The following is a 27,039-nucleotide window of genomic DNA, read 5'->3' as shown; positions in this document are numbered from 1 at the left end:
CTAAGCTAAATAAGCTAACGTGTTTCATGTAGCTTTTGTAGCCTTAAAATATATTTAGCTGGACCAAAGGCCAAAAAAGATTCTCTGTGTCGTAAAGGTCACTGACTCCTGCACAAGTCCCAAAAACTGCCTAACAGGAAGCACAATGCACAATAAGTAAAACACATTTAATGATCACTTGTTATTTTCTACACTAAATTATTTCAGTTGTCAAATATGCAGAATGTAAACAGACATGGAGTTTGGGAGGTTGAGTCACTTTGAGCTTTAATGGGTCGCTGGGTAAAATGTCCTGAACTGAACGGCTCAAAGAGTGTCCTAACAGCGCCATCTTTTGGCAAGTCACGTTTAATTACCAGATTACCTAGTACACTTGTACTATATAGAAATTTAATATTTACACATTATACATACAGTAAAAATTCTTAACATACATTAGGTATGGTAAGTCTATGTGATGATGTGTAATAATGCTTTTGCAAAATAATGTTTAATACATCAATGTAAAAATAACTGAGTTACATCTGAACATCTTCTTATTAAAAAGGTTTGAATGCTATCACTGAAAGTCAAAGACGTATAGCTTCGCCCCGATCATCTGGTCACCAAGTCCTCAGAGTTAACTCTTTCACATTTACTATCAGGTCTCTGGTCTCTTCTGTTGCTACCATGATTAGCATTCACAGCTGCAAGTAATGTAATACGTACGGCATGTGTAATGATGGAAATAGTGTATTACACACTATGCTTTCCTTCTTTAGACCACTACTTGTCTGTTTCGAGGCAACATTTAATAACTTTAATAAACTTAAAGGGTCTAACGCTGATAATAAAAAAAAGGTTTGTGGATGGTGGCAGGCTGTAGGAAACACTTCAGATAATTTGTGTCAGGAAATACTCTTGTACTGAGCTGTAAAGGAACGGGCCCAGTGTGACGTCACAGATGGACTTTGCACATGCCTTCACAATTTGAATCTTAAACAAAAGTGGCATGTCAGGTTGAGCTGTTTTTAATTACTACAACACAGTTACGGCGCCTCGCAAAAATATTCACACCCCTTGAAAATTGTTTACATTTTGTCACGTTGCAAACTTCAATGTGTTTAAAGGAAAAGAGCAGTGGTGGGCGCCGCTAGCTAAAACGTTAGCTGAGCTAACCCTAAAGCACTAATCATAAACACTTAGGCTAAAGCGCTATACCAACATGGTATTTAGCAGAAGCTAACGCTATAGAGCGAGCTAGCTTCCACCATGTTGATACCCTCCATGACACATGTTACATCATAGTAAATTGCCCTAAACAGAGTCAGAGTTGTTATTGCATTTTAGGGGAAGCTAAGTGTGCTAGACATACTCAAAGTTAGCATTCATTCAATGCTAAAGCACTGAGTGGAAAATTAACTCCACTATTAGCGCATTAGCGAAAGTGTGGCCACCACTGGAATACTTACTACATGTAAGGCATAAGCTGTGAAGAGATGACGAAATGACACAATTTTTCTAGAGATAAAATCTGACAAGAGTAGAGTTGATGATTAGATAAAAGGAAACCTGCCGTCTTGGACACCCCACTGTTTATATCAAAGCATATTCACAAATTACATCTGCAAAATGACAAGATGTGAAAAATTTCAAGAGGTGTGAAGGAGTCGAACCCGACCTCTTACCTGAACACTGCCGGAGTCAGGCACCATAAAGTCTGCTCAAAATCTTTTTTTGCATTTTAAAGTGACATGCAGCACTGCTAAACAGTCACCACGTGATTTTTGTTAGTTTAAGCTGCATGAAAGGGCTATACTTAGTACCAAATACAAACTTCCAGCATCCCTCCTGAAGAACACATGAAATATCGGACTATTTTTCTTAAATTGTAACATCTGAGTTAAGAATAAAGTGCAATATTCAGAAAAAAAACATTGAAATTAAAATGGAAAAAAAATTGTAAAGGTTCTTAATGAGACTACATTCTTCAACGGAATTAGCTACAATGATAATGTTACTTCTCTGCCATGGTCTCTTACTGTTCGCAAATAACTAACACTGCTGGTTATGGCATTGTTTTGACTGAAAAAACATCAGGAGGTGTTTTCCTAATGAGAGATGTCCTAGTGCTTCTTTCTTACAGAATGAGATGAACACAGGAACAAGCACAAAGTAATCCTCTAACATGGTATCCAAGGTCAATGGTGAGCTTTGAGGAAGGTCGCAAAGTCTCTAGTCATCGGACCATTCTTTCTGTTTGAACTAGTACTGTAGCTGTTCTGTAAATCTATTTTGTTTTTGTGCGGGAGCACGGTGGGGATGTTGGAGAAACGCTGGATTAATTACTCTGGTTGCTGACTGGAGGAAACTCGTTCTCGTCATCCAGACAGATTGGGCCCTCTGCAAATTCATGCTCAGGGATGACTTCCCCTCTCTGGGCTCCGCCGTCTTCAGAGTAGCCTGGGAGGGAGAGAGAGAAGAGAGCGATATTTTCTGATCAACAATCCAACGGAAAAAAAAAACATGAAATTTTAGGGATGCACTAATTGCTACTTTCTGGATGATCGCCGATTACTGACCTTTAAAAAGCCTGACCTGCCTATTTTGGCCAATACCAATGTTTCTGGCTGAAATGTTGCTAAATATTACAGCAACTCGGAAAAGTATTCACACCCCTGGATTTTTTTCACAATCACAGCCTTAATCTTTTATTATAGACCCACATAAAATATCACAAAGCTCTGAAGTGGAATCATTCTTCTGTTAGATAATTATTACGTTTGTGTTGGTGTTTCATCACAAAGTAAATGAAGCACATTTACTTTGTGATTTTTAACTAGAGAAAAATATTTAAACGGCCAAGCTGTGGAAACATTGTAAGAGGTTTTAAAACACAGTAAATGTCTGCCATTACCACACTTTATTAAAAAAGTGGAAGGAACAAATAAAAATGGATTACACATATTTAGTATTGAGAGACATTTCTAACTCAACAACAGGTTACCCATGAGTGTGGTGGAGGAAGGGGGAGTGGAAGGAAGAGCCACAGTGGCAGCATATGATTGGCCGGCGGGTTGCTGGGGGCCGTCCTCTTGGTTCTCCTCTTCCTTCTCCTCCTCCTGCTCCTCACCCGATTCAAAGAGTCTGAAGGAGCAGAGCAGAGGGGACAGCAAGGAAACATGAACATTGGCTCACTTTTTTTAGTCGTTTTGACAGCGTAAATATTTCTGGTAACATGACCACACCTGTGTTTTTGAACAAGGACACACTCGCCTCCGTCCTGCGGATCTACATTGTAGACATAGAGGTAACCCTCTGAGGACGCAACTAGCAGCCGTGGAAGCTTCTGAATCCTGAAACACAGATAAAGTGTAATCAGATCTATTTAGATACATATTGTGGATGGAAAACACAATACGCAGTGTTTTCCAATTATTTAAAATTAATCAAATAATTAATTTCAAATATTGTCCAGAAATATTTGGAATATCTGGATAAACCTGGAAGTTTTCTGAGGTTGTGAAGTAGAACATTCACAACCTCATGTTCCATGAAATTGGAACATGAAACTTCCAATTTCATGTTCTGAAATTGGAAGTTTCAGAACATGAAAAATTTCTCCTTCTTGATGTCAGAAATGAATGCACTAGGGCCATTGCTCATAGAAAAAAACAAGAAGTACATTTTCTGCCAAAAAAACACTTAAGAAATGTTTAGATCAATTTCAGAAATTTCCTCCAAAAAACTTGGAAACTTTTGAGCTCCAAACATTTAAAATTTGTAAAAAAAAAAAAAAAAAAAAGATGAAATTTCTAGATTAATTCCAAAAATGTTCTAGAAAAAAAAACTTGTACATTTTCTGAGCTCGTAAAGTAAAATATTTTGGACTTTTGGAAATTTTCTGAGTTTTAAAATTCGAGATTGTTTGGCTTTTTGTGCTCACAGAACTTCCTTGTTTTTCCAGAACATTTTCTGGCAGAAATTTACTATTCCTTATTTTTTTTTCTGTCTTACCCCAATAAGCCGTCATAGGTACAACCCTTTCATATAAAAAATAAAAACAAACTAAAATAACTTTGCGGTGCTGATTTCTTACGTGGCCAGGGCACAGATGTTCTTCAGGCCGAACATGTTGAGCCGTACGGTGGCGAAGGCGCGGTCCTGGTGCATCATGTCAGACACATGGGTGGGTAGGTAGGTGCTGGCTGCCGTGAACATCTTCCCCACGTATGCCGACCATGTTGGAGATTCTTCCTCTTGACTGGAAGGAACATGAGGGTTCAGGATCAATATTTAAATTACTTTTTTTTTATCCTTACACCACTGGCCATACCAGTAGGTGGCAACAAAATCACCAGTGGCATTAAAAAGAAATCTCACTTTAATGCTGCAAAAACATGATTCAACATTTGTTGTTGCAACACTGAAAGCCTCTGATCATCAAAATTGAGATGAATAAAAAACTTTTAAGACTTCAGTTGGCTTTCCTCTCCTACCAGATTTGTCACTGGGTCATTTCAGAAAGAGAAAAATGTCCACTATTGTTGGAAAACCTGGGAAATGTCATGATGTCAAGCAACTTTTAATTAAATTATTTATTATTATAATCTTTTTTTTTTTTTTTAAACTATTTCTAGTTTTTATAAATGGCCCAAAAGATGTTCAGACCAATCTTTGGAAAATGTGTCAGGTAATATATGCTAGCTTACACAACACTTAAAATGGCTGTGGTTACACTGTAGTTATGGTTTTATTCCTTTAGTTTTTTTTTAAGACATAGGTTCACAGATTAGTATGTAGAATTATGATTTATGGATTATTTCAATATTTTTTCCATTAGTTCTTTAAAAAAACAACAACTAAGACTTGTACGTGTGATAGTTTGTCACATATTTACAGATATTCAAACATTTTGTTTTGAGTAAACCTGACAAGGTTATGAAAACAGTCATATTTTGGAGATTCTCACATTTGTATAATAAGTTATGATCATTGGGTGTTTGGGTTTCAGTTTTCTTCTGGGTTTTAATCATTTATGTATTGGATAGATCTCGCTAATATTTGCTTTGTCTCTTTGTGTTCATTATTGTCACTAAGGTGTTGCCATATTAGTTCATTCCTTTGCTTCTGTTCTGTTTCTTGTATTCTGAAATTATTTCTCTTAGATCGACATCAGGCCTTTTCCTTTTTGGGTTGTAGACCCTAAGGTTTTAGTTAAGTCTTCCTCCCTCAGCCTCCCTGCTGTCTCCACCCACAGCTGTTCCACATCTCCTCTGTTTAGTTCCACCTCTGCCTCTGTATTTGAGCTCCTGTTTTTTTTTTTTACATCGTTCCTTTGCTGTATTTTTCCATTCCGCTGCCTGAACCTCTGTCCATGCTCCATGTCCTGCTCTTGACACACTTCATGACAGTTACTTTGGTTAGGTCAGTGAGGCATGTTGAAGCGACCTGGAGAAAGCAGGTGAAGTAGGTTAAAGGTCTGTTTGTCTACATTATAACTGCAGCCTGATGCCAAAATGGGGGCAAACAGCTGGCTTGTGCCTGAATACACACCTGGTTGGTGTGTATTCAATACAATGTGTGCCTGACGATGAAGCAGATATTCCATGCTGTGTATTGTTTTGTAATACACAGCATGTGTCTCGAGAGTGAAAATTCTAAAATCTAAGCTGCAAATAGCTAAAGAGCGTTCTGACAGACTGTGACACTAAAAATGTCTGTCTCTTTAAGGCCAGCTGACTGAAAAGCTTTATGTCAGGGCTGATTAACCAGTTGATTTTGTGTTTCAGATGTTTTCAGTTGGTTTTTCAAAGTGGGGTCCGTGGCCCGCTGGGTGGGTCTTAGGGGGGCATTTAGGGGCCTCAGAAAGTTAGAGGGAAGATGAGGGGGAAAAAAATAAAACATATTTTAATCATAATCTTTTCTTCTTCAGTCCTTTCTTTTTAAAATATAATGAATAATTTCAAATAATTGATTTAAATATTATTTTTGATGCTCGTTTTCTGATTGGCTGCCAGTCAAACTGACCAAGCTGATTTGCTCCTCAAGCTAGCGTAGCAAGCTAGCTATGGAAAAGTTTCTGAGTAGAAAAAGAGCAAAGTTTGTCCAGCAGCCCATGTTCAGCCTTACTGCTGTAAAAAACCAGAAGAACTGTGGGAATAAAATAACATTTGATGTGATTAAAGCAACATTATGTATTTTCTTATCATCAAAGGAGGGGATTGTGATGAAAAATGGTTTTATCTGGTAATAAAATCAGAATCTATTATCTGATAGTAAAATTTTCTGCCACAGAACTCGTGGCTAACTAAAATCCAAAGCTATGCTATGCTAAGTAAATGTAATACTTATTGAGTAGTGAATAAAAACCTTGTAAAAGTTAATGTTTCTCTACATATTTTGTATATCATCTGCAGGTTTGTGAAGAGGGTCTCTGAGCAGAGGCTAAAGCTGCTCTAAATAAATTAGGTTGTTAAATAAATGAGTGAAAGTCTCCATATACAAATAACATTGTACCTTTAGATTGGAACATTCAAGCCTTTATGACCGTTTTACCCCAGAGCTTCTATTCGGTGACTCGAACATAAAAGGAAATGGTGTTTACCTGGGGCTGTGTTGTTCCAGTTTGAAGATGTGAACAGTCTCAGTGTTGCTGGAAGCGCACAGGAACTGAGCGTCTGCGCTGAACGACAAAGAGCTGATGCTAACGTATCTGAAACAGGACATCAACGAGAAAACACTAAAGAAAGATGCAATTGTTCATTTTTCAAAAGAGAATCTACGTTGCTAACATAACGTTCTTATAATAAGAAAATCATCTTAGGAAAAGAGATGAAATTTAATTTGAGAGTCTGTTCATAGTTAGAGAACACTAACTTCAAAATTCCTTTTCAAAAAACGCATGTAGCAGTTTGTAAAGCATCAGTGCATGTAGCATGGTACTGGAATCACACCTGATCTAGTTCTTGATCAGGTGTGATCAAGAACTAGATCACACCTGATCAAGTTCTGCGCCAACCTCTGAGTGAAGGCGCGGAGTGTTTGTTTTAGCAACTTCTCACGTGAAACTTATTCACATGTGATTTTGATTCCATTTCTTATTTAATGGAGACACTTGAATTGCAAAATTGTTTTTTTTTTTTAATACTAACAGAATATTGACAACATTTTGCGCATATTTATAAAGGAAACGCATCCAGGTACTGATGTGCTGTCAGCCTGTTAGCATCCTCTAAAAACCAACTCCACAAAAATTTCTTTGCTGAGCCGGAAGTTTTTCCACTTCTAAAACGATTCTCTTCATCCCAGTCCGCAAGCGCAGCAGCACAGAATATTAAAACCACATATAAACACAAACCTTTTCATCCCCCGACGAAATTCAAACAACTTCTGACCCTCTGGGACGCTGAAAACTCTGATAACAGTACCCTACAGAAAAGAAGAAGTAGTTCACGCTCCCTGTTATTGAAAACAACAAAAGCAGGGTTTTGCTGTTTTCACAGTCTTGCCTTCTCAGATGCGCTGGCCAGCTTTGTGCCGGAGGCGTTGAACGTCAGGGCCGCCAGCGGGCTGTCGTGGGCCTGGATCAGGGTCACCGTGCTCTAGCAGTGGGAAAACAAAGGCTTTCTAGTGACATGCATGCAATCTCAAACTGGGGTTCACCACGCCAACCCCGATCCTCACCAGGTTGTTGGCGTCATAGACCGTGATCTCTCCAATGGTGGCGCTGCCTGGGTAAGCCAGGTAGGAGTTGCCATGGTTAACGGACAGCGCACAAAGACCTACAGGTTAGCAGAGGGAGCATTGCAAGTTTTTATACCAGTTGGGAGGTTGTATTTTCTTTTCTCTTTTCTTTTTTAAGAAAAATAGTTAATAGAAAACAAATGTGTTGCATCTAACATTTTGGAATAAGATTTCTTTTTTTAAAAATCTGACTCTGAAAATAAAGTGTTCATCTGCATCAACGGTCAATGTTTGTAGGACAGATCTGCTCTGTTCTGAACAGAATCACCCAAACTGCTGTAAATGGCCCTTGTGTCCCAGTTTGGATGCCCAAAACTCTGTAATGCGTTTCAAATAACCAAAACAGGAGCGAACGACTTCAAACGACTTGCTTACCGTGTTACAGTGAGCTGCAGCTGCTCTCCTGGCTAAAACATTCATTTTGTGAGAAATTGTTCCGGCTGAACCAATTCCCATTCATCTGTATCCAATGAAAATGGACAAACTGGAGAATCCAGTTTCTAGATGCTTCATTTAAAATTGACTCCAATTGGATACATGTCTTTAGTTTTGATCGAACCAACTTTAAAACACCCCACTAGACATTACCCACTAAAAATCTGTCTAACATAAATACATTAGAAGCTAAAGAGATGGTAAAAACGCTTAAAGTTATCCATAATTAATCTTCTGAAAGAACACTTTTAACTAATTCATGTGCACAAGCAAGTTTGGTGTTTATAATTTTGCGCAGACACTTTGAGCCTGTGGTCCATTTGCTGCTGCAGAACTATTTTCAGTTAAATGACCTGGTAGCTGGGTTTACCTGTTGGGTTGACCGGCGTGTTGAGCAGGGTCTTGAGGAGTTTCATGTCTCTGATGTTGTGGATGTAGATGGACTCCTCCAGGCACACCACGAGTCGCTGAAGTCGACAGACCAAGAGATCAGCACGGCAACGTAGCCGGACACCACCAGAAAGATCCGCTTCCCATTCTCACCTGTCTGTTCAGCTTCACCGACAGGATGTTGTTGGAGTAGCTATAGTTGCAGATTTCCGTCCCCTTCTTGAAGTGGTAGACGTTCATTCGACGGGGCATGGAGAGACTGACCACCACCACCAGGCTGCTGGAGAACAATCGCTCCACAATGTAGACGTCTGGGCACTCCACTGAGAGAGAGGAAACGGAAATGAAAGCAGCCTCGTGAGTGCTAAATCTAGTTAGCATGGCCACCGATGAATGCAGACAAAAGGGTTTCCTGTAAGGGTGAGCCGTTTGTCCATTAATACATTTAGCAGCGACGACATGAGATTGATTGACAGCACTAAGCCCCTCCTCCTGTCTCTGATTGGTTGTTTTTGATTGGGGCGACTCGGGAGTGGTGTGTTTCTCCTGACGGCAACAGAAGGTGAGGGAGGAAATTTATCTACTCACAGATTATCTGTCTCATTATTTTTCACAATATGGTCAGAGTTTTAACAAATATGCTTGGAATATATTATTTTTTTTTAAATACAATTTACATACTGCATCTTTAAAAACTAGGCTTTAAACGTTTCTTTTTGAAAAACTTAAAATTAGAGAGTCTTAGCTCATTTTTCTGTTCCTGGAGATTTTGAAGCACCAGTCACTCTACCATAACTGTCCAGTGACACAGTGGTCCTGCAGCAATCAATGCTCACCATATTTCCTATTCCAACTCCTGAATGGCCACCAGGGGGCGTGATGAGACTAAGACAAATTTAGGCCACATATTGCAGAATATAACAAATTTTCAATTTGAACATTAACAAAAGATAACATCCATATGAAACAATGTATGCAGTTCATTCCCAAACAAAACTGTTGATTTAGTGCTTAGTTAGTTGTTAAGAATTATTTGCTCATATCGTTGCTATTAAACTTATTGTTTTCCTTCCCCTTTCTCTCCTCAACTAGTTTAGTTTAAAATTGAGATCTGAATTAAACTTGATTGTCTGGTAAAGTGATTGTAAATAAACAAAAGTATTGATTCAAACATATAATTTTTACTGTACATCATTTGATGGGTGCACTTACACTATGTTTACAACTAGACCTGTCACGATGACAAATACTGTCATAAACAATAATGTTGTTTTTTTGAGATAATTTGCAAGTAACATAATGGTAATGGCATGGTAATAACAATAATAGCAATAATAATAATAATAATAATAATAATAATAATAATAATAAGTAAACTCTCTCAAAGATCAATAAACTTTGAATTCTTATAAACATTTAACACTGAAACTGGAAAACATTTAAAATATCAAAAATGAACAGACAAAACAAAAGAAAGAACAAATAAAAGGAATTATGAAATCTGTAAACAAAATGTTCCTTCAAAACAAAAAAGAAAAAGAAAAAAACAGGGACCAAAGAACCAAACTGAAAACATTTGGTTTCCAGTTTTAGGTAGAAAGAGAGAAAAGAGGAAAAACAACGATAAATCATGCCAATGGAAATGATTGAGCTGGTTTTAATTTGTCATGCTATTAATTAATTGCTTCTGGAGACATCTGAGGTTGAGAAGTCATGATACGGCCCATTTGATGAGGGCTCAACAAAGCACTTAGACAGCGCTGTGATTAGCAGAATAATGCAGCAGCAGACTGCTTCTGTGATAAATATGAATACAAAGTTGCACGTTCTGCAACAATGAATCCTCTTCGTTTCAGGAGTTTTTGTTTGGTGATGAGGTGTTAGCATGGAAAGTGCCTGCTTCGTACCTCCCTCATGGATACAGTCCAGTTTGTCCACAGCTGTGACGGAGAAGAGCCGGTATCCTGTCTTCGTGCCCACGGACAGAGAGCTGCGATCAAAACACACACACACACTGTCATCAAGAGAAGGAACTTCATGATCAGAACCTACAGTATGAAACACAACCATCTCCCCGGCTGTTAGGTTAAAGAATTATTTTGAGAAAAATAACAAATGGAGTCCTTTAAGAAGATGGATCGCATCGTTCCTACAGGTAAACACGGTGGTGGCAGCATCATTCTTTAACTAGGCTTTCATCTTGAAAGAACACAATTGTTCCTGTTGCTGAACAAATGTATGCAAACTTCTGAATTCAAAAAATCTGGATTAAAAAAAAAATATATATATATATATATATATATATATATATATATATATATATAAGTTTTAGAAAACGTAGGGAGAACTATATAGTTCTCCCTACGTTTTCTAAAACTTTTCAAATATGAGTAATTTTTGGTCATTCTGGCTGACCTAAACCGAGAGACGTTTGGTCTAATTTAACTTCAGACAGTGAGAAAAAATATATTGCTTATGTTACATAAGCAATATAGGAAATAAGTAAACTTATGTGACACTTTAAAAAGAGCCTACAGTAGACCAGGACACCCCGATTTTTCCTTTCTTTTTTTTTTTCAAAGTATTGTAGTTTTAATAAAACTGATAGGCTGACATCAGGTGAGTTGTTTATATTCAAGTATTTGAATCTTAGGAAGTTACAGTATATTTATTTGGGAACAACATGGAGCTATTGGCCAGTGGACATAGTAAACCTACCATGGATCACTGCCTACCTGCTACCTATTAATGTACTTTAATTTTCATTAAAAATACAAAAAGATATATGTTTATATGTTTATATATATATATATATATATATATATATATATATATATATATATATATATGTTTTAGTGTTTTTGTATATGTTTTGGTGCTCTATTCAGTACAAAGAGAGAATAGAGAAAAACGATAAATCCTCGGTGTCCAAAATATATGTATATGTTTTTTGTACTGGATATTTTTTTGGACTGGAAAGAGTACCAGAACTCTGAAGTGGTTCTGGGATGAAGTGCAATTATTCTTAAGAACTTCAGCAACCCTGGGGTGCCTCTTATTTCTTTATTAACATTCAAAAAACAAAGCAAAATGCTTAAGAAGCATATTTATCCATGTTACTAACATATGTCCCTCAATTTGTTAATCCAGATTGTTGATGTTATGGTCAACTTGGTTCGATCATAAATTCACTACTTTGATGTGCAACAGGCCCTGAAGATTAACACAGTGGCCTACTTCACCTCCGCCTTATCTTGAAGTTCTGATGTTCCGATTACACAAAAACCTGCAGATTTGTTCTGTTTGCTCTCTGGTTTCACTGTTTGGGTTTATGTCAACAAAACTAATAAACCGTTATCTGGGAATACGGCTGAAAATCGTTATGCAACAGTCAGGTACATGAAGGAGTTCACCCTGGGCCCGGCTCCGCTCGGCTCGGCTCGGCTCGGCCCGGCCCGCAGGTCGCTTACGTGGTGTCCTGGTTGAACGAGGCGCAGATAAAGTGGCGGTGCGGTCCGGGGCCCTCCGATACCGCCTCTTGGGTCTCCATCCGAGCCACCGGAACCTCTGTCGTCTCGCTGTCCGAGGTTGAAGGCCTTTGGCTCGGGCCGATCCCCGCCGGAGCCCGCTGCTCCTCCTCGGCGTCCAGACTCCAAGCGCCACGCTCGCACTCTTGAGGGAAAGGAATGTCCGGGCTCAGATAGCGGTTCGGGGAGCGCTCATTTCCCAGAGGAAGAGTTCTGCTGAACCAAAACAAGATCAAAAATCAACGCTGTCACCTCCCGAATAAGATGTTTCGCCGTAGCCAGTCAGGAATCCTGTTATTATGCTGTTATTTAACTTCCAGTGTTCTCGGAGAAAAACAAAAACAGCTGATGGGAGGATGCGTCACACTTAGCAGGGTAACGATTGGCTTATTCCAACAGGTCAACCCTCTTCCTTCTCGCATTACTATTGGCCAACATTTTCTGCGCTGACGTATGATTGGATAAATCGTTTAAACATCAACCACGAACTGTCTATTAAGAAGGCATCAAACGCCTGATTGGTCGACTAATCTTTCTGTCTTATCACGAGGAATTGTTTTGGTTATTTAATTGGATAAAATATGGAGACAAAAACAACCCAGAGAAGGTGCAAAAGCTAAAAAAGTTTGGATTAATTTGGTCATACCCCTCCCGACCCCACTTGGGACAAGGTTGTATAGAGAATGGATGGATGGATGGTAATTTGGTCATGTTTGGCTTGTTTCTCGGGGAAGGAACATACAATTTTTTACCGTAGCAGATTTTACTTGTGCTAGATTTACTCATACTTGTGTTCAAAAATAATACCAGTGAAAGAAAAAAAAATCATTAACCAGATAAAGTAAATGGAAAAGTAATTAAAAAGCTAATAATATTCACTTAATTGTAAAAAGCCTGAAAACAGAGCACAACAAGTGTAGTAAATGTTTTTACTTGGAAGTGGTTATCATGATTGGTCACTAAATTAGCAAATCAATGGGTTTTCACATTTGCCCCTGGAACAGTAAACAGTAAAAAGTTATTGGCCAGCCTTTTCCAATCTACTGTTCTGGCAGTAGAACAGTACTTTATACTGTTTCTCAGTTTAAAAGAGAGTTTATGAACTCATTTACAAACTACAAATCTAATTTGGCTCAGATTTAATTTGGTATTTCATAATTGTAAATCTGGGTGAACAAAAATTAATTGTGGAGTTCCTCAAAGGTCCATTCTTAGGCCACTTTATTTAACATCTACATGATAACCCCTATTTTTGATGTTCTACAGCATTTCCAACTGTATGCTGACAACACAAAACGTTATATCTATGTCACCACATAGCTCTACATTCACTCAGATTGTCCATAATATTAATAAGTCAATGCGTCAGAAATCCAACAAATTAATGCAATTTGGTTGCAAAATATAATTTTTGACCCCCCAAAATGCAACAGTTTCAATAGTCATGTTATATATAATTAATTTTCAGCTGATTGCTGTAATAGCTTTTTTGTTATTTTTCTTATTTTGTGTCTCATTTTCTTGCATTGTGTAGTGCAGGTTTTGCATCTGATTTGGATTTTTTTTTAAAGTATAAGGAAACTTTTTGTTTGATGACTACATGCTAGGTATCCTATTTATTCCACACATATTTTTGCAAAGTTTAAAATATTTTAGTTTTTTAATCTATTTTATATCACTCAGCTGACATTATTCTTTTAATAGCTTTCATAATTCACTTCTTTTTATCTGTGCTATCTGAATAAACTTTCTTCCATTGTTCAAAGATTTTTTTGAATCTTCCGTTTGACATACTTTAAAATGTAAATTAATATCTGCATGTTGGCTGAGTGTTTCGTAAAAGGCCCGTATTCTGACCACAGTTAGACCAAAACAGCAGTTTCACTACTGTAAGGTAGGTATTGCATACGATTAAAGCACTTTCAAATACTCTCATACGCATTTTACCGTTTCATTTTTGCATTAATGTGCAAACTAAGTGAACGAAGATGATGGTATTGCTTTCATATTAGTTAGTCGTGTTCTGGTAACAGAACGTAGATTATTAATCTAACTCTTTTCATCAACTGCTTTTGTGTGTGCGAACCATTTCCTTGACGTCACCATTTCCGCGCTGTCTCCTTTAAGGTTGCTACGGGTTACAGGCTCACATGTCAGAACGGGGAGAATTGACGTCAGTGACGGCTGCTGATTGGTTCTCAGTCGTATCCGGTGGGGCAGCGGTCCAAGGCTCCGAGAAAAAAATCGAAGCGAGCAGGAAGATCTGGTAACGGTGCGCTTTGTGAAAAATATCATACGTGCCGAGTCTTTATCGAAAGGCTCGGTGGGATTTTACAGTTTTTGTGAGTATTTGTGTCGTTTCACCGCAGTCTGCTTAGGTGAAATTTTGTTTCCTGCGTTTCTCGTTTGTTTATGCTAGAACTCAAGATGGCGTCATTGGAGGAGAGCTTTGCCTTTGCACAGAGCCAGCAAGCCAGTCGTTGACGCACAACGTAGGCCAAATATAGTTAGGCAGCTGTAAACAACCTTTATTGAGCATTTTTCTGCGTTTAGGGGAATATTTTTAAACCAGTTCCTAGTTAATTTGTTTGCGGTGGGTCTCTTCAGTTCATCCGTCGGCCTTCTTGACCTACACGGCGATACTCCTACAGACAGGACATTTGATTTATATTCTAAAAAGCAGTTTTAATGAATACACTTGCATTTATCGACTTTCCTTCAACACATTTTGTCGTTTTCTCGTAAGCCACGTTATTATCCATGACGAAAATGCCTTCACTTTAACTGACGTTCATTATTTGATGGACAGCAGGTAAAATTGTGCAAGTAAACTGAAGACTAAATGTGATTTTTGGTAGACCCAGACCGCCATAATAGGTACTTGGATCAATCCATTACATAAGCCGTAAATTCTCTACTAATAGCTGTTACATGTGGGTCCAAAAACAGAGGCATCTTTGGCTTACAGGTTCCGCGCTAGGTTAGATTAAAACAATCCTGCCAAGTTTTCAGTACAAACGGACTTTATTGCTCAGAATCTGTGCCTGGATTATTATTATTTGTGTTTTATAAGTTTGATAACTGGTCTGTAATTTCCCTTGCACAGTTGTCAGATTAGAAGTGACATGGGTGCCGTTCATGCTCGGTTAAAATGCACAGTCCCCATGCAGGCGGAGATTGGATTGTTCTGCTAGTGACACGGGTCCTCTTTATTCTTCTAAAATGCACACATTGATTGGTTGCAGCAGTTGAGAAGCAGTGCTGCTGCTGAAACGCGGACAGGTTGAGCTCAGTTAAAACTCAAAGCCTGCGGAGCAGCTAAGGTCAGGAGGTTTTTGCATTTTTGTCGAAATTCCGTGCTGCGTATGAATCCTGTTGTGGTTCGGCCTGTTTAACAGCAGCTCTGTAACTGTAGGCCCTGTGGGTGACGAGACATCAGATAGTTGAAATATTTTCATTCAGTCACATAAGTGTGACCACATCATATGACCAGGCTTCCATGGCGAGCAAAACAAAACCCCGTCTTCCCGCCCTGTCTCACTCTGGTTCTATTTTTCTCACGTTCTCATCAGTTCTGTCAGTCCGCGTCTGATCCTTTCTCAGGATCTTCATTTCAGTGTTTCAACAACACAGCGGCCAGGTTAGCCCTTTCAAAACCTCCGTTGTGCAGTTCTAATCTGACGTCGGGCTTTTTGTCTCCTCTCCAGCGTTAAGGTCAGAAGTCATAGAGCAGGGTTGCAGCTGTCGTCATGGCATCTGGAAGTACGAGCAGCGAGGAGGAGCGGAGCCTCAGGGAGTGTGAGCAGTACGTGCAGAAACACAACATCCAGCAGCTGCTGAAGGACTGCATCGTCCAGCTGTGCACCTCCAGGCCCGACCGGCCCATGGCGTTCCTCAGGGAATACTTCGAGAGGCTGGAAAAGGTCTGTGTTTGGTGTGGTTTGTAGTGGTAAACAAAGCATCACACCGCCTTCATTAAGTGTGCAAAATAAGGGATTCTTCTCACTTACTCTTCAGCTGTTGCAATCATATCATCGATTAAACACATTTTATTCGTTTTCTATTTCTACAGTGCTGCTGTTAAGGTTTTGGCTTCTGTTTTGTCTTTACTGTGTTTGAGAAAAGCAGATTTTATGTTTTTCAATATGATCTAAAATAGTGAATATTTATTAAATTAAAAACAAAATGGCTTCCAGTCAGGTCAGTTCAGTACCTTGTCTTACTGGTGTTGGTAGTTGTTTTGCAGTGTGTCCTTCTCTGCTTGCTTTTGTTTTTGGATACTCACACTAACACAGTCTAGTGAAACATCAATACATGCTCAGTGCTTCCTGAAAATTTTCAACTCTTTAAAGCAGATTTTTGTTGTTGTTGTGCAACCTAAATTGCGCAACAATTTTTTTTAATAAAGATAAAAAAAATACAATTTTTACCCCAGTAGACTTCCTTGTAGACTGTTTTGTTGTATTTTCATCCTCTAAGTAAAGTGTCCTTCAACCTCTGGTTGTAATGTGCAACTCTGGAGTTTAAAAAAAGAACCAGAATAATTACTGATAAGCAAATTCCTTTTAGTACTTCATTTATTACGAATCATAAGTTACAAACGCAGCACACTGATCGGTCCTTCAGTTAATTGTGGCCTGGCTCTGTGATTCGTAACAGTAAACCATAGTGTGCACTGTAACTTTAAGAAAAACTGTTTAAAAAGAATTTAAGAACTTTAAGCCTTTTGTGCCTCAACACAATACATAAATGACCTTTCTTTTGACAAAACAACAAGACGACATATGACTGAGGTGACTGAGCAGTGGACAATTGAGCTGCAAGCAAAACATTCACATCTCCAGGGACAAGGACTACTGTAGAAACCAAGCTCTTTTTTCAGATACCCATAGATGGTTCTAGTAGATAGCAACCTAGTGTGAAAAATGGTCTGTCTGTTTTCTTTTATCTGCCAAAGTACATGAAATATATATAGCTGTACATCAGTGACGTGCGGTTAGGGGAGGCAGGTGAGTCAGAGCCTCACCTGTCATCATGGAAAAATAATATATAATAATAAAATCATTTATATTGCTATTTTCACCCTGTGGTTTGTACTATAAAGTATCTACTTTTTACTTATCTTAGCCAATTCTGATGATTTTTTCTTCAAAATCGCTGGATTTTCGCATTTTCCCATTCAAATGCTCAGAAGCGAAGCCGGTGAGGCAGCAGGAAGCTGAGCCTCACCTGGGATTGCACAACCTCTGGCTAACTGCACTGGCTGCTATTCTATGGGAGCATGTTCGTCCTGTCTGTACACCGGCAATGAAATGGCTTAAAAACATTTAATATATGGACTGACTTTCCATAATTTAGCTTATGTATATAATGTACAGTGTTTTTTTTGTCACCAACTGTGTGTGTTTCGTGTTTTGTGTGCGGAGGAGCGATCAGAAACGGCAGAGAACAGACTCGAGGTGAGGCAGGCAGTTCTCTTGCCTCATGGCAGGGGGCGCTCATGATCCCAGATATTGTGACTCCACAACTGCAGAGTAAGACACAGTGAGCTAGCCATGGAGCTAGCCATACAGTAAATAAGTAAAGTACAGCGATATATTTGTTTTCTTCTCTCTTCCGACGTCAACATGAAAGACTACATTTCTACACTTAAACAGTTTTCTAAAGTGGATTTTCAATTGAAGCAGGAGATAATAACTAAAGGAAGACCAACACCGCATTGTATTTTATTCAAGCTGCAGTATATAACTTTAATAAAAAAAATATGTTTTCTCCACATTTGTTAAAGCTGTCATCATGTTGTGTCAGTTTGTTATGAGACAGATAATCTGTGAAACCAATCGATCTCCTCCACCTCCTCCCTGAACTACTATTGCTAAAGTAATGCAACATTCTGGCCAAAACAACCAATCAGAACCAGTAGGACAGTCTTAGTGCTGTCAATCAACCTCATTCACCCTCTGCTAAATATGCTAATGGGGGAGAAACAACTTATCATTAAAGGAAAACAGTTTATCTGCCATCATTGGTAACTATGCTAACCAGACTGAGCATTCACAACAGGCTGGGCTAGCTAGAGGATAGCAGAGAGCGATCGGAGGGAGGATGAGCAGCAACATGAGATTATGATTGACAGCAGTAAAACTCTCCTGCCACTGATTGGTTGTTTCTAGATAGCACTGGAAGAAGGCAGAGGAAATAGATTTTTCACAGATTATCTCTCATGCCGTACTGTCACAATATAATGGCAGCTTTAACAAATATGTAAAAAAAAAAATCACCTAGACTCTGCCTCCAGAGTCTACCCCGGGTAAATTGAGTTTGAGACCCCTGAATTACAGACTTTGCTTGAATTCACACCACATAATTTATATCACTATGTCATAAACGGCGTTTCCCTGTACACCGGAGCAGACTTAAAAACGTATAAAAGACGAGATGCTAACCAGTTTTTTCCATACGTGTTATGCTACGTGAAGGTGTGGCATTGTCTCCATGGTTACTAATGATTAGAGGCGTACCTTCTCCATAACGCAATGTTTGATATCTTTCTTATCCTACTTGCTTATAAAGTATATGAACTTTGGTCTTCTTACCTTGTAAAAAGTGTAAGTTGCACATCTGTGATCACAAGGACGGCTGCCAACCATAGCCGCCACAACTTTCCTCATTAAAAGTTAGAAAATTAAATGGCAAGTATAGTTTGCATCCTCATGTGGTTGTGCAGCCGGCCGCACAGTATCCTGTCACCATTTTAATGTGAAATCAACTAAATAAAAGCGATATTAGGTTACAGATGTCTAGGTCTGTCGCGATAAACGATAAATCAATTAATCGCACGATAAATTAAACCTATCGACCTCATTTTAAATATTGGCTTTATCGTCTCTTCCTGCCTTTTTTTCTTTCTGTTGATGACACTGAATGAAAAAAAAGAGGCTCAACTCTGGTGCTCTCCGCTGATCCTCCCTTCCTCATTTCCTTAGTGTAATGTCCAGCGCACACTACACGAGTTTCAGCCGATTGTCGGCCCATTTTCAAAACCTGAGAGACCACACATTAGCGACAGAAATCCTAGGTATAACGGTTCGATCGGGTTCGTTGTGTCGTGTGGTTTCCAGCCACCTGGGCACAAAATAATGGCTACAAATCCAGTTAACCAATTTTACAACCAGGCATTAATCAATGCTTTACTAGAATCTACTTGTGACGCATGTGGCTAGAGTCAGCGTAAAGTCCTGACTGAATGAAAATCATTATAACCTATTTATGTCACGTTAACGAAGAACAGCTGAAAACTTACCGGGTTTATCAACTGCGGTAGCAGTTTGGCTCCAACTCCTCTCCTTGTCATTTCTATATTCTTTGCACAAAATGTGAAATAAACATTAATGTTATTTCCACATATCGTCTCCAATGTCCGCTGGACTTCGGGTTGCACAGTGTCAGCTGTTTGGGATTCCTTTCTGCAGGAGGAGAATCCGCGCTCTCTGATTGGCTACCTGTCACATTCAGCGTTAAGCTCCCAGTCGGGGAAAACCCCTGATTTAGATCGGAGCGGCCACGACGATCTACTGTAACACACCACACACTGCAGGATGATCGGTTACGAAATCACCAGCGACAATCTTAGATTGGCCAACGTTCTAAGATTGTCATAAGGGGAAAATAGGGGCAAAAAAGTGGTGTAATGTGAACTACTGCATTAGGTAGTCGGATGTGCCCATCTTCTCTATTTAAATCTAGTGATTACTGAAGGGCAATATAGTATACAGACTTCATAATCTGCGCTCTTTTGGTAGAATGCAGTATTTATTTCTACTTTGGCTTTATGTTGTTTAGTTTTTATTCAGGTATGTTTTTTTGTTAATGGAGGCTGAGAATCCAATTTATTTTTGTTTTTGGTCGTTTTATTTATTTAGTTTATCAGTTCCAATGTTGTGTTCTTTTGAAAATAAAGTGTATCTATCTATGGCAGGAAATCGCAGGCATTATTACATCATTTTCATTAAATCAGTGTCAAAAAGTCTTGAAACAATATTATCGTTTATCGTAATAATTTTTTAGACAATTAATCGCTCAGCAAAATTTGTTATCGTGACAGGCCTACAGATGTCTGTTTTTGATGGACTTTAAGGGAGGGATTGAGTGCACTGGCTGTTTTGACGTCTGTCATGACTGAGCAGACAGAATTCTGAAGAGCGTTACATCACATGAAAAGGGTCAATAGAGAATCATAATTGTTAGTTCTGTGAATTGTGAATCCAATCAAAATCCTCAAATTATTTGAAAATGTGTTTAATTTGTATGTTTTTTCCGTTCCTATTTTCCTATTTGTTCACATGGTAATGCATTTTGAATAATTCTTTGATATTTTTATTAAGAAAAAGCCAGGCAGCTAAGAGAACCTAATACTAGTCATTTAAGTTGCAGGATTTTATGCACAAGCCTATTTTTGTTTTAAATATAAACTGGTGGAATGAATGTTCAGTGTACACTGTCTGTTCATGTCAGTCACAAAATGTAAACACAATCTCTAGACTGAATTGAAAAAATTGGTTTCTGAATTAAAAATAGCTTGTGTCGAACCGCTAGACACTGAAAAATTGGCGTCTCTGCATGCTATAGATTTCTAATCGCAGTGCGTTTTCCTCTCTCCCTTGGCCCTGCAGGAGGAGGCCAAGCAGATTCAGAACCAGCAGAAGGCCAGCAGCTCCCGTTCAGACTCGCGCGATGAAGAAGTGTCTCCACCCATGAACCCAGTGGTGAAGGGTCGCCGGCGGAGAGGAGCCTTCAGCGCAGAGGTTTACACAGAGGAGGACGCAGCCTCGTACGTCAGGAAGGTAGGCACGGTCTGACGTCAGCGATCAGGAACATGATGCATGCAACGCTGCTGTGGATCTGCTTCAAACATCTGTTTTCCTGCTGGTACTGAAGGTGATTCCAAAAGACTACAAAACCATGGCTGCTTTGGCTAAAGCCATTGAAAAGAATGTGCTCTTCTCACATCTGGACGACAATGAAAGGAGGTACCTGCCTTAAGCTACTTTTTTTAAAGGGGCATTATCATTTAAAATTGACATTTTTAAGCTTTACATCATATTATAATGTTATTTCCTCATAAAAAAAAACATACCTGGATTGTTGCCTTGATCTTTTCATGGATGTTTGAGAAATCCTTTATTTTCCATGACAACCATTCAGTTATGTAAAACGCCTGGTTGGATCTATCCCCACCTTTGAGAAGCAGCTCCTCCTCTGAGCTGCAGTTTCCAAACTTCCTCCTCACAGAGCAGCCTCCTCCATGACTCCACTACTGGGCTCCTTCAAATTAGCCAGCAGCAATTAGCAAACCCCTGATGGCCTGTACATCTGCTGAGCTCATTATATGCTCATTATACTTTTTAGAGCAGTGCTGGTAAAATCATTGTTAAAGGGTTAAAAGAGGAGCCATGTTGTGATGACTTCCTGAAGGTGGAGTTTCAGAAAAGCAGGACATTTTAAAGAGACGTAATTTTAAGGCATTAAATTGCAGAATCAAAATTTTTAAGTAATTTTTAATGTATACAGCATTTTATAACAACTGAAGGTAACAGTTATTTGGTAGTGCCATAAAGTAACACTATGTGCCTATAAAACACATAATACTGCCCCTTTAATAAGCTGTTCTTATTAACATTAATATACATCCAGCTAACCATAAACCTGTTCTTTCCCAGTGACATATTCGATGCCATGTTTCCAGTGACCTACATTGCTGGGGAAACGGTTATTCAGCAAGGTAAGGAAACATACATCCAGTGTGCTTGACAATTATTCATAGCATAAATTCACTTTGAAACAAAACATTTTATTTTTGTGCCTTCAGGTGATGAAGGAGACAACTTCTACGTCATCGACCAAGGAGAGATGGATGTGAGTGTCTCCCGATCTCGTTGTCGTGACGTGGCAGAAACATTTCCGTGTCTTTCAGATGATAAAACCTGTCTGACCGATTGCTCAGGTGTACGTGAACAACGAGTGGGTGACCAGCATCGGAGAGGGAGGCAGCTTCGGAGAGCTGGCACTCATCTACGGCACCCCGAGAGCGGCTACAGTCAGAGCCAAGACCAACGTGAAGCTGTGGGGCATCGACAGAGACAGCTACAGGAGAATACTCATGGTATTCATGACTACCTGGTCTGTGTTGTTTCATGTGTTTGTAGTGACACTAATACAACTCGACCTTCTCTGTAGGGAAGCACTTTGAGAAAGAGGAAGATGTATGAGGAATTCCTCAGGAAAGTGTCCATTTTAGGTGAGATTCTCCGGTTCCAACAGTTTAAAAATAGAAACAGATCATGTTACCTGTGTGAAGATCCTAATAACATAAAGAGTAGCTAAAAATATCTTGTCAGTTCAAATATTTCTTCCCGTCTCCATCCTCAGAGTCTCTTGATAAATGGGAGCGTCTGACGGTGGCCGACGCCTTAGAGCCCGTTCAGTTTGAGGACGGCCAGAAGATCGTGGTGCAGGGCGAGCCCGGTGATGAGTTCTTCATCATTTTAGAGGTATTCTTTTGTTTTTCAACAAACATTTTACTCTTGACATCAACAAGTTCACTATTGTATATTTTTATTGCCATTAAATATGCCCATCAGTGTTAAAAGTGCTGTTTCACTTTGTTCTGTAGTTTGCCGTTTTCTTAAGCTCTGTATAAAGCTTTTTGTTTTTGTTCTGTTGAACAAACTAGACTAAAACTGATCAGAGATTATTTATTTAATTTTTTTTTCAGGGTTCAGCAGCTGTCTTGCAGCGTCGCTCCGAGAATGAAGAATTTGTTGAAGTTGGAAGATTAGGACCGTCTGACTACTTTGGTGAGAATTGAACAAACACTACTCCAGGATTTCTGCTTTTAGCAGCGGACAGTAGGGATGTCCATGGACATTTTCTCACACTGCTGTGTGTTTGACAACTTATGCAGTCTCCATTAGTATTGTGGTCGTTTACCAGAAGCTGCATTGTCCAATTTTATTTTAAAGCAGCTTTTTTTTTTTTTGGATTCTAGAAACGCCAATCTTTGCCCTGCTGCTGGTGTTTTAATGTGGAGCAGTTGGCTGGAGAGCTAGGCTACTGCTAGCAAGCTTCCTCTGTGTTTACATAGAACTTGTTGATAATTCAGCATGCTAGGTTAATGCCAGCATGTTTCGTCTGAGTTTAGATAGAACTTGTTGATAATTGTGCTCATAATCCATTTTCTTTGCTGTTCCTGTGACTCGTGTAGTTTCACTTGTTAGTGTTTTTTGAATGACTTGACATTAAATGAATGATGTTTCAGCTGCTGTCTGTGCAGCTCTAACACTACTAAGATAAGAGCTGATTAAAATGATATATAGGCTAAATGATTTAACACAAATGTTTAAGGTTTGTGTTTAGCTTCCTTACAGTAGTCGTCTCTCTCTGCCTCCAGGTGAGATCGCTCTGCTGATGAACCGCCCTCGTGCTGCCACAGTGGTCGCCCGCGGTCCCCTGAAGTGCGTGAAGCTGGACCGGCCCCGTTTTGAGCGCGTCCTGGGCCCCTGCTCAGACATTCTGAAACGCAACATCCAGCAGTACAACAGCTTCGTGTCGCTGTCTGTCTGAGGGAGGAGCGCCGTTCCCCATCTTCTTTTTCTGCCCCCCTCTCCTCTTTCTCCTCCTCCTTCCCCTCCTCCTCACCTTCTCTTCTTTCAGACCCAGGGTCCACAAATGCAATTTGCTTTTTGTTGTTACTTTGCTCTCACTTATTTTATTTTTTGGCTTTTGAGTTCTCTCTTTGTTTTACTCAAATGGTTTTTTGCCGTCTCCACGTGTCACGCTGTGGTGACTTTCAGCCACTCACCAGCGCTTGTACCAGCTGCTGTACGCTACCTTGTAGACACAGTTACACCACATGTTACTTATCTTTCATATATATATATAAATATATATATATATCTATATATATTTGCTGGTTACACTTTTTCTTTTTAGATTTCAATTTAAAGCAGGAGATCTGAAAGACTTTAGGGTCTCAGACTGATGAGACAATCAGAGCTTTCAAGGCGCATTTACTGTTTTATTTTCAGATGAGGCGAAGGCTGATTCTTCCCTCCAGGTACACAGGAGCAAGGCAGAAATATGACCGCACCCAACTGTCTTTCTGCTTGTTTTTAATCCTTTCTTTTCGGGAATCAGCTGTGATCTGAGACTCCATTCAGTTTTTTATTGTTTTGTTTTGTTACCTTTTTGATGGGGATGACGTTGGCAGTGATGCGTCTGTTTTTGCTTAGTTTGGAAGAGTTTGTACAACTTAAAGGGTTTTTATTGTGCAGCTACCAGGCTAGTGCCAAATGTTGATTATTGTCACAGTGCAGACATGCATAGCTGCGGAAATGTTCCCTGGAGCTCCAACAGGAAATGGCTAGAGTCCTCCTAATCGACTGAACAACCACACAAGAACTGCCTTGAATACTCGAAGGAGAAGAAGAAAAAAAATCTACAAGAATAGAAGGCAAAGGAGTATTACGCGAGTTTCAGTATTCAGTTTCTTTAAAAAAATACCAAATAACTTGGTCGCTCTTCTGCTATTGTTTATAATCAAAATGTTATTATAGTATAGTCCAAATAGTTCTATTATTATCATTGAGAAAATGATAAATCTTATGGTTTGGAGTGAAATATGTTTAACTGTCTTTTGTAAACACTTATTTTTCCATAAATTCTATTTTAGGTGTTTGGTGCCACAAAGTACTAAATAAATAAATGATTCTTCTCGTCGACTGACATCAACAGTATGTAACTCGTATTGTGTAAAACGTCATGGGAAAAATTTTTCAGCAGCAACGGGAGCACGTTTTGAAGGAAAGTGAAGTATTTGGCTGCTGAAGCTGGCGGGCAGAGCGAGTAGACTCACTGCTGCCATCGCCTCTTATCGCCTGCAGGGGGAGCCTGACCTGTTCTCCGCTCTTACCTGGCAGGACGCTTTAAAGCATCCAGTGACCCGGTGTGAACGGAAGGGCGTATTTAAAGAAAGAAAGGAAAAAAAAAAAAAAAAGCTTGTTGCAGAAGCAGGAAGTTTGTCAGATATTTTGTTTGTTATCCCTTTGGCTTAACTGCTTCACCACTATTTAGATAGCATATGATGTTTTTGTAAGATCTCTACCAAGTGAGATGATGTTGATCTGACTCCTCATTCCCGCTTCACTCTCTTATCGGAGCTGACCTCTGAACCCGCAGTGTCTCTGTTCTTTGCTTCATTTAGAGCAGTCGTATGCGCTTCTCGTTGAGATGTCTGATTTTTAACTTTTTATTTGTTAAGCTTTTTTTTTTTATTTTTTTGGTACTGATTGCGGAGTGTTCAACTCGGTGAGAGGAAGGTCTGAACTTAAACTGGTCATCTGTCGTCCCAGCCGGCCCCCGGGTCACTCCTGGGTTTGTGTCCACTGATGACACGTCGTGTTTATCCTCCGTCAGGGCGGAGGGAGTCACCTTCATTGTTTTCATGTAAATAGCTGCATCGGAGGTTTTAGTTGGAACCGTTTTCAGCCACACTGCAATCGTCCCGGTTTGCCTTAGCTTACCTAACCTGGGCTTACAGTAGTCGTCCGTCACTTCTAGCCCGACCTTCAGAGAGCTTGATTGGTGTGCAGCACGAGGAGCTGCGGCCCGTCAGAGGACCATTCTTTTTCTATTCTAACCTGTATTTAGTTTGACCTCCTGTATGTGCAAAGATGTTTATCCTTTTGGTATAGATTGTTCCAGATGGCAGTTTAAGCAATAAAAAAGGTAAAAAGTCATTCACCTTTGTTTCTGGCTTCATTATTTTATTAATTTGTTTTTGTACCTTACTGAGTGTTCTAGACCTTCATTGCAGTTTCTCTTTCACACTGGGACTCACTTCTCCTGGGTTTCCTCCAGATAACTTGCTAAGCCTGGTAGTCAGGACGTTATGGTCGTCATCCTGCTGTGTTTTTAACTAAAAGTTGACAGGGAATTTTAAAATATGACTTGTCATATTTTAAAATTGTCTTCTAATAATGTGTTATTAGAAGACATTATTAATAGTACCTGACCACCAACTATAAAGTCTTAAGGCAGACATAAAAAATGCAGTTAAAATGACTATACATTTTTTGACTCCACTTTATTCACATCTTTGTCCTGCTGATATTTTAAAGTGGAGCAGTTTGCTGTAGCTTTGCTAATGCTAGCATGTTTCCTATGTTTAGATAGGACCTGTTGATAATTCACAACCCATTTTCTTTGCTGTTGTCAATCGTGTGTGTTTAAAGTTGGGGTTAGATCAGTAAAGAGCAGCAGTGGTGATGCAATACCAGTGAATAAAACGGACACCTGACCTCAGTTTCCCTCTGTGTTCACATGTTGACCACACTGTGATGCCATTGTGTTTCTTTGCTATAAGACAATCTTGGCAATTCAATTCTGATTCTAAATCATATAATGGACATTTGCAACTGTTCATTAAATGAGATCAGTATGGAAAATCACTGATCTCATTTAATGTAGATCATTAAATGAAATCTACATGGTAAGCATTTTGTCTTATAAAAAACCAAAACAGCAAAAATCCCATAAACATTTAACACTGCCTCATCTCTACCTCTGCCTACTGTAGCAGGTTCTGATGCCTATGAAATGCTGCATCACATCTGAACAGCAGAGGGAGACATTTATCTTGTGTAACTCCTGAATACTTGTTCTATATCAGTCCTCTGCTGCATGATAACCAGAAAGTTTAAACATCACTTCAGTCCTATTTTACTCTTTTTCCATTTGGTCATTGGGAATTCTTCATTTCAGACAGGTCTGCTTACACCATGAAGAAAAAGTGTCATGTTAAAGCAAAGTCTGTGATTTTAGAGAGTTTGTTTGACATGGTTCAACATCCACACCTTGCCTCATGTTTGAGGAAAAGATGAAGAAACAAGAAGCCTAATAAAAT

At 39.2% G+C, this 27,039-nt stretch overlaps 2 protein-coding genes across 3 annotated transcripts; one reads left to right on the top strand and one right to left on the bottom strand.

Annotated features, from left to right (window-relative positions):
* Positions 1-241: 241 nt before the first annotated feature.
* On the bottom strand, positions 242-12,455 carry LOC106932916 (WD repeat domain phosphoinositide-interacting protein 1). The gene is made up of 12 exons (XM_015011872.2): positions 12,021-12,455; positions 10,458-10,540; positions 8,704-8,873; positions 8,531-8,627; positions 7,666-7,763; positions 7,491-7,583; positions 7,340-7,410; positions 6,587-6,694; positions 4,079-4,243; positions 3,228-3,335; positions 2,987-3,126; positions 242-2,442 (listed from the first exon to the last, which is right to left on the bottom strand). Exons 1-12 carry the CDS (start codon positions 12,098-12,100, stop codon positions 2,321-2,323), a joined length of 1,335 nt encoding a protein of 444 aa, XP_014867358.1. The 5' UTR covers positions 12,101-12,455; the 3' UTR covers positions 242-2,320.
* Positions 12,456-14,262: 1,807 nt separating this feature from the next.
* Positions 14,263-25,873, top strand: prkar1ab (protein kinase, cAMP-dependent, regulatory, type I, alpha (tissue specific extinguisher 1) b). 2 transcript variants are annotated; one of them, XM_015011869.2, is made up of 11 exons: positions 14,263-14,419; positions 15,785-16,000; positions 20,750-20,920; positions 21,015-21,106; positions 21,797-21,858; positions 21,946-21,992; positions 22,081-22,239; positions 22,314-22,374; positions 22,506-22,627; positions 22,852-22,933; positions 23,527-25,873. In XM_015011869.2, exons 2-11 carry the CDS (start codon positions 15,827-15,829, stop codon positions 23,697-23,699), a joined length of 1,143 nt encoding a protein of 380 aa, XP_014867355.1. In that variant the 5' UTR covers positions 14,263-14,419; positions 15,785-15,826; the 3' UTR covers positions 23,700-25,873. The 2 variants fall into 2 exon arrangements, with proteins under 2 accessions (XP_014867355.1, XP_014867356.1); XM_015011870.2 differs by having other exon boundaries at positions 14,268-14,349.
* Positions 25,874-27,039: the final 1,166 nt, after the last annotated feature.

The sequence above is a fragment of the Poecilia mexicana genome, unplaced genomic scaffold (genome assembly GCF_051168715.1).
Source record: "Poecilia mexicana isolate PSO_F unplaced genomic scaffold, ASM5116871v1 scaffold_19, whole genome shotgun sequence".
NCBI classification, from domain to species: domain Eukaryota; kingdom Metazoa; phylum Chordata; class Actinopteri; order Cyprinodontiformes; family Poeciliidae; genus Poecilia; species Poecilia mexicana.
The sequence above is the reverse complement of the archived record's forward strand: the minus strand, read 5'-3'. Positions and strand labels throughout refer to the sequence as shown.

Excerpts from the sequence above, each read along its gene's own strand:
- LOC106932916 (XM_015011872.2), bottom strand. The coding sequence starts at position 12,100 with ATGGAGACCCAAGAGGCGGTATCGGAGGGCCCCGGACCGCACCGCCAC. Across the intron at positions 7,411-7,490 it reads TGGCCAGCGCATCTGAGAAG|GGTACTGTTATCAGAGTTTT; the intron begins GCAAGACTGTGA and ends TCTTTTCTGTAG. Across the intron at positions 3,127-3,227 it reads GTCCTTGTTCAAAAACACAG|ACTCTTTGAATCGGGTGAGG; the intron begins GTGTGGTCATGT and ends CTGCTCCTTCAG.
- prkar1ab (XM_015011869.2), top strand. The coding sequence starts at position 15,827 with ATGGCATCTGGAAGTACGAGCAGCGAGGAGGAGCGGAGCCTCAGGGAG. Across the intron at positions 20,921-21,014 it reads CAGCCTCGTACGTCAGGAAG|GTGATTCCAAAAGACTACAA; the intron begins GTAGGCACGGTC and ends CTGGTACTGAAG. Across the intron at positions 22,240-22,313 it reads GCTACAGGAGAATACTCATG|GGAAGCACTTTGAGAAAGAG; the intron begins GTATTCATGACT and ends CCTTCTCTGTAG.